Here is a 6,457-nt window from a genome sequence, read left to right on the forward strand (position 1 = left end):
TCTCTCTCTCTCTCTCTCTCTCTCTCTCTCTCTCTCTCTCTCTCTCTTTCATTCACTCATTCACTCACTCACTCACTCACTCACTCACTCACTCACTGTCAGGTATAGTACAGTTAAGCGCAAGTGTAGCAAATAAAAAGTAGATCTTTACTTCATACCTGCACATGCATATATATGCGGAAGGAGTTGATTATATTTCTTAGGAAAGGAGCAGTACAACGCAGTGAAATGTCAAAGCACGCACTCTTGTATTTCAATGCAAAATCGATCAATAACGAATCTGTCCAAAGAAAGACGAGTAAAATTGCTCTAGTTTTTGCTTACCTAATAGAATTCATCAGGGAGGCGAATATGGTGCCATCAAAAACCAAAAAAAAAAAACCATTGAAAGATTTCGCATTCATTTTTAAATACCTACTGCAAAGGGCTTATACTAAGTGTTTCCTATTTATAAGCATGCAACAGCTGAAATGAATTGAGAGAGAGAGAGAGAGAGAGAGACCGACCGACTGATTATTTTGCAATGCCAGTCAGTTCAGAAAAATCTTTTGAATCGATCTAAGACTATTATTTGTCTGTTGGTATTTTGGCCTGTCTACGTGTTTGGTTTTTATACTTGGATTTTTATGGTCAATCTAGTGGCCGCACTTTCCAGAAATGTTGTTACATTTTGGGTAGACGGACAAAATTTTGAACTTTGACAAGTTAGTCATATTTGAAATAGATCTAATCAGGCCACTTTTAAGATCCTTTCTCAAATAGGACACTTTAGTAGGCTATGGATCACGCTACACCACTTTACATTTCCATTATCCATTTACTGACTTTTCAAAATAAAGCGTTATACGAAAAGTGGTCGAAAAAATGATCCGATCCGACCCATTTCTTGGAATGCTTTAGTAGATTTAATCCAAATACCAGCATAAAAAAGAAAATAAAACAGGCAGATGCGCAGGATAGATAAGCTTAGACCCGTATAATAAAAGGATGGATCTGTCTCAGCTGGTTCCTATGTTTTTGCATACATGTGTATGTAAAGTTAACGTTCCCTTGGAGTAGGGTATAAGAAGATCTAAAGTATAATTTCGGCAAGTTTGTATCAAATCTAGTTACTCTCAGGATATATTGTCTTCAACAACCAAGTCCAATTTTTCGGATTCTATGACACAGAATAAGAATTAGAAAATTAAAGAAAAAAACTTGCGCAGCAGCCGTAGGAGCGCGCATATAACTACAATCAAAACTAATCACTGATTTTATTAAGATTCAGGTAAAGAAGTCTGTGTTCGCAGCGGGTCGCTGTTATTCGAAACGGCGATTTGTCTGTTACTGATTCGCTATAATTCTTAGAAGTGAGCGATTATTGATTTCACGTACAAGTTGACTGGGCCCATAAAAACCTTAATTACGTTGGCCTCTTTTGCGGACACCTTCCCTATATAAGGACTCACATGAGAAGTAATTATATGCATGACAAGGTCACAAGGCCTATATCCCTATAGGCCTATATGGCATATATAACACTTTAAATTGTTTTATATGATTTTTTTCCCCTTTGGCAAAGTGTTCGCTGATTTACGTATTTGGCACGGAGAGTTTCTGAAGAAAAATTTACGACATACGACGAGCTCGACCAAGTGTAACCTAAACATTGCAAAAATAATGGCCTACAATGCAAATTGAGCCTTTTAATTTGAAAGTGGCCTAAGTCAATTTCTAAAAAAAAAAAAAAAAAAAAAAAAAAAATCTAGATAGCAATTGTAATATTCACATGTCTCCGTCACTAACACATTCAAAATGAGTACGATTAAAGTCCATTTTAAGAGAATATTATGGAATATGATTTTACGAAATTATAGCTTTATGTTTTATTAAATTAATTAATATATAATTTTAATATAATCTTTAATATAACTTTAGCCTTAGCAAAACCTTCAAGTAGCAGCCTGTTAGCGATTGCAATGCACGAATAGAGCACCTGTTAAACAACAAAATTAAGGCATCGAATCGGGGAAACGATAAGTCTAGTCTTATGATAGAATATGATGAAGAGGATATGAGCAGGAGATTCATTAAAAACGAGACCCAACATTTGGCATTACGCAATCCTCTGTGTCTCTATTTTAGGTCCTCTTCTTTCGCCTTACCCCGAAGGCCCTGCACATTACCCAATTGCCTCTTGCAATGCAAGCGTAGTTTGTATTTTCACAATTTTCATAATGATAGTACTCACATGTATGCCTGGGCATTGAGAGATTCACAGGAATCACAGGCAGCCTGTATCCGGAATCAACTGGAAATTCTTAGAAAGCGAAAAGTACGCAGCAGTTATTGCTTACAGCGAATATGTGTACTCAGGACAAAATACAAATGCAAACCTTTGACCTTCGACATGATTAAATATTGTCCAATCTATCGAAAATTTCAATTTTCTGCATAAACTTAAAAAATTTACTTCATTAACTTGGATCAAAACCATCAAAACATATTATGCTAATCGGATTGATAAATGATATACATATATATACTTAGAAATGTAATAGCATTATATTACTTTATTATCAATTAAGAATATCTTCAATATAAATGGACTTGGGTCACTTTCAAAATAATCGGCTCAATTAGGAAGAGAACAGAAAATATCAGTTTCTTTGTTGACTTTCGGACAAAATTCATAAAAAAAAAACTTGAGATCAGGTCAGAGATTGTAAACGCGATGTTATCAAACGGACTAGCAGACAGCCACCCATTACTAAAATGATGTCATAATTTTTGCTGAATTTGTGAATTATTGTTAATTCACGACGTCTCCGACGCCTATTTTCATACCATTAGCGATATTTGATAAATTTTTAATAAAGACCATCTGCAGTAGTAACTTATTCGGTTACAGAAATCATTCGTTTTTCTCTGCTAAATTAATCGATTATATGACGTATGCGATATATACTTATGGTGTCTTTGACCGCGTCGATTGTAAAGACATGAACGAGCCCGAGACTGCGTGGTCGGGATGTATTTAATTCCTATAAGAATATTGAGATTAGTTTTGTTTGCAAATCAATCCCAAACGATATCACTACGATATTTAGATGAGACAGCGGTTCGGTAAAGCTTTCGATCAATATCGAGCGTTTGTCAAGGCAGTTCGCTGTGGTGATCATTCATTTTTGAATTTTGATATTCGCGGACTTGGAGGACATGCCTTCAACGTCTTAACGAACTTGTAACGAAATTATATCGAATCTCTTTTATAATCGCAAATGTCGGTCAAATTGTGGATAAAATCAAATTTCTAAACAATAACTCGTCTCCTCGCTTAACAAGAAAGTTGCAATTCATTCTTTTGATTCATTTTTGGCTTTTCTCGCTTTCTCTCTCGCTTTCTCCTTTCCTCTTTTTCGATTATGATACATGTATGTTATGTTTAATACGCTTAATAATTCATCAAAGTGTTTAATGTTTAAAAGTGAAACTTTGAAAGAGATTTCATAAGCAAAATGATACAATCTCTTACCTTGTATTTATGTATGTATGGCGTTATTTGAACGCCTTAAACTCAATTCTAAAATTAGAATAGCAAATATGTTACGCTTCACTAGCATAAGTAACGAATGAATTAACACTTAGTTGTTAATTCAACAACTGTAGTGAATTATTTCATATCAATAAAAGTATTCTTTAAGGAATTTAAACAAACTCTTTGTAAATATTTGAATAATTTAAAAAAAAACTGTATGTATGTATGTATGTATAATTTGTTTTTATTTTTATTTTTATTTTATTCTTTTTCATAACATCATAACATTATTCTTTCCTTCTCTTTTTTTTTTCTTCATTTAATAGGATTATAATGAACAATGTCCATACTCGTTGTCGCCTGTTAGCACAAAATCACAAAAATTACTGCGTTCACCCCGCAAAGCAACCAGAAAAATATCACGCATACCGTTCAAGGTAATTTAGAATAAGATTTATGAGAAATTCCAAACAAGCCAAGCAGCAATTAATCTTAATTTTTTCAAATTGCTACAGGTTTTGGATGCGCCAGAATTACAAGATGATTTCTATTTAAATTTAGTCGATTGGTCATCGCAAAATGTTTTGGCTGTCGGTTTAGGTAGCTCTGTTTACCTATGGAGCGCCTGTACAAGCCAGGTGAATAGATATATACAAGATATATATATATATATATATATATATATATAAATAATTAGCAGACATTTTAACACTTTATTGGCAAATGTTTGCTATTTATGTTTATTTCCTATTTTTATTTATTTATTTTTTTTATTTTATTTGTTTTGTTTCTGTTTTACTTTTATTTGCCAATTTAAACTTTTCATATTCTTCTTCTTCTTTTTCTCTAAATACTTCTGTTATATAATCAATCACTTACAATGAATGCTGTTGTGGTGGTTCATTTATTTATTTATTTATTTATTTATTTCTCTTTTTTTTTTTTGGCTATTGATTGTAGGTAACACGTTTGTGTGATCTAAGCCCGGATGCGAATACTGTTACTTCGGTATCATGGAATGAACGTGGTAATCTAGTAGCAGTTGGTACACACCATGGCTATGTTACAGTATGGGACGTAGCTGCCACTACACAAGTAAATTATTCTGCTAAGGCATTCAATCATAGAATAAAGTATACATTCTCTTTATGCATACGTAGTAATGGTCGATAGATTTTTATATAATGTCTGAAAGTATGCTATAGTTTTTATGTTAAAGTTACTTTATGTTAATTAGCATTTACTGTAAAAATTATATGCAAATAATCAAACTTTTAAATTAATGCTTTACACTCTTAATATTTTTTTTTTTTTTTTTAACCACCTGTTTACTGCTTAATTAGTAATTTCAAATAATGCAATAGGATTTGATTTAAGAAATCGGAAATACGGAAACGATTAATTCGTGATTTTTTTTGTGATTTTGACAAAAGAATATATATAAGCATAGATGTGTTGAAAGTCAAGTGTGGTTTTGCTGTTGCTGGGTTTCAAGTTTGTCTGGCCGAAAAGTCGTATTTTTAATAAATTATTTCAAGAGATTTCAATCATTTTCTTGCTGTCGAGATTAGATTCAACGCAAAATCTATCGATTCAATGTAAAATCTATCGAAATATCTGCCTTCATCGATCGTCCTTCGTAGCGTAACAGCCAGGTCCGAATTGAATCGAATGAGCTCATTTGATCTCTTAAGGAATTTAAATATCGCGGTCATTGTATGATTATCTACAGAAATAATCAATTCATCCTAATTATAGATCAACCAACTATTTCTGATAGACTACTACTACTACTACTACTACTACTATTATATATATTACTCTATCACATGATTTTATGTACGATTTCTCTTACTTACTTATAGATTAACAAATTAAATGGGCATTCAGCGCGTGTGGGAGCTTTGGCTTGGAATGGTGATATCTTGTCAAGCGGTTCAAGAGATCGCCTCATTATACAAAGGGATACACGCACACCAGCGCAACAATCTGAACGTCGTTTAGTTGGACATCGTCAAGAGGTTTGCGGTTTAAAATGGTCACCGGATAATCAATATTTGGCCAGTGGCGGCAATGATAATCGCTTATATGTATGGAATCAACATTCATTAAATCCAGTGCAATCTTATACGGAGCATATGGCTGCGGTGAAAGCTATAGCTTGGTCTCCACATCATCACGGCTTGTTAGCAAGTGGCGGCGGTACAGCAGATCGTTGCATACGTTTTTGGAATACATTAACAGGACAGCCTATGCAGTGCGTGGATACAGGTTCGCAGGTGTGCAATCTAGCTTGGTCTAAGCATTCGTCGGAATTGGTATCAACTCATGGCTATTCACAAAATCAAATCCTAGTGTGGAAATATCCATCGTTAACCCAGGTGGCAAAGCTAACAGGTCATTCATATCGTGTTCTCTATTTGGCTTTAAGTCCAGATGGTGAAGCCATAGTAACAGGGGCCGGTGATGAAACATTACGCTTTTGGAATGTTTTCAGTAAAGCGCGCAGTCAAAAGGAAAATAAATCAGTCTTGAATTTATTTACAAATATTAGATAAATTTGATAGAAAAAAAAAAAAAAAAAAAAAAACAATAATAATAACAATAATAATAACAATAATAATAATATTAATAATAATATTAATAATAATAATAATAACATTAATAATAATAACAACAATACATCCAGACAAACAAACACATCCACGCACACCTACACATATGCATGCATTCACGATCATTAATAGGAAGCAGGCTTTAGTGATAGCACATTATAATCATTTGAAATCAAAGAAAACAAAGCAACACATAGGATATGCGTCTCGTTTAAGCGACACCACCACCACCACCACCACCACCACCCCCGTTAATTAATTAATTAATTAACTAAACGCAGACTTAATCGTTATATATTTTTTAGTATAATACCGAAGAAGA

General features: G+C 33.4%; 1 protein-coding gene across 1 annotated transcript in view; it reads left to right on the forward strand.

Annotated features, from left to right (window-relative positions):
• Window positions 1–6,104, forward strand: part of LOC119644701 (fizzy-related protein homolog) — a 53,432-nt gene extending 47,328 nt beyond the window's left edge. Inside the window, exons 3-6 of the mRNA XM_038044397.1 lie at window positions 3,847–3,957; window positions 4,036–4,158; window positions 4,481–4,615; window positions 5,386–6,104. Of these exons, the coding sequence (XP_037900325.1) occupies window positions 3,847–3,957; window positions 4,036–4,158; window positions 4,481–4,615; window positions 5,386–6,078 (1,062 nt within the window). The 3' untranslated portion in view covers window positions 6,079–6,104. The remainder of the gene's footprint in view (window positions 1–3,846; window positions 3,958–4,035; window positions 4,159–4,480; window positions 4,616–5,385) is intronic.
• The last annotated feature ends 353 nt before the right edge of the window (window positions 6,105–6,457 follow it).

This window comes from Glossina fuscipes, unplaced genomic scaffold (genome assembly GCF_014805625.2).
Source record: "Glossina fuscipes isolate IAEA_lab_2018 unplaced genomic scaffold, Yale_Gfus_2 0, whole genome shotgun sequence".
Taxonomy (NCBI): Eukaryota; Metazoa; Arthropoda; class Insecta; order Diptera; family Glossinidae; genus Glossina; species Glossina fuscipes.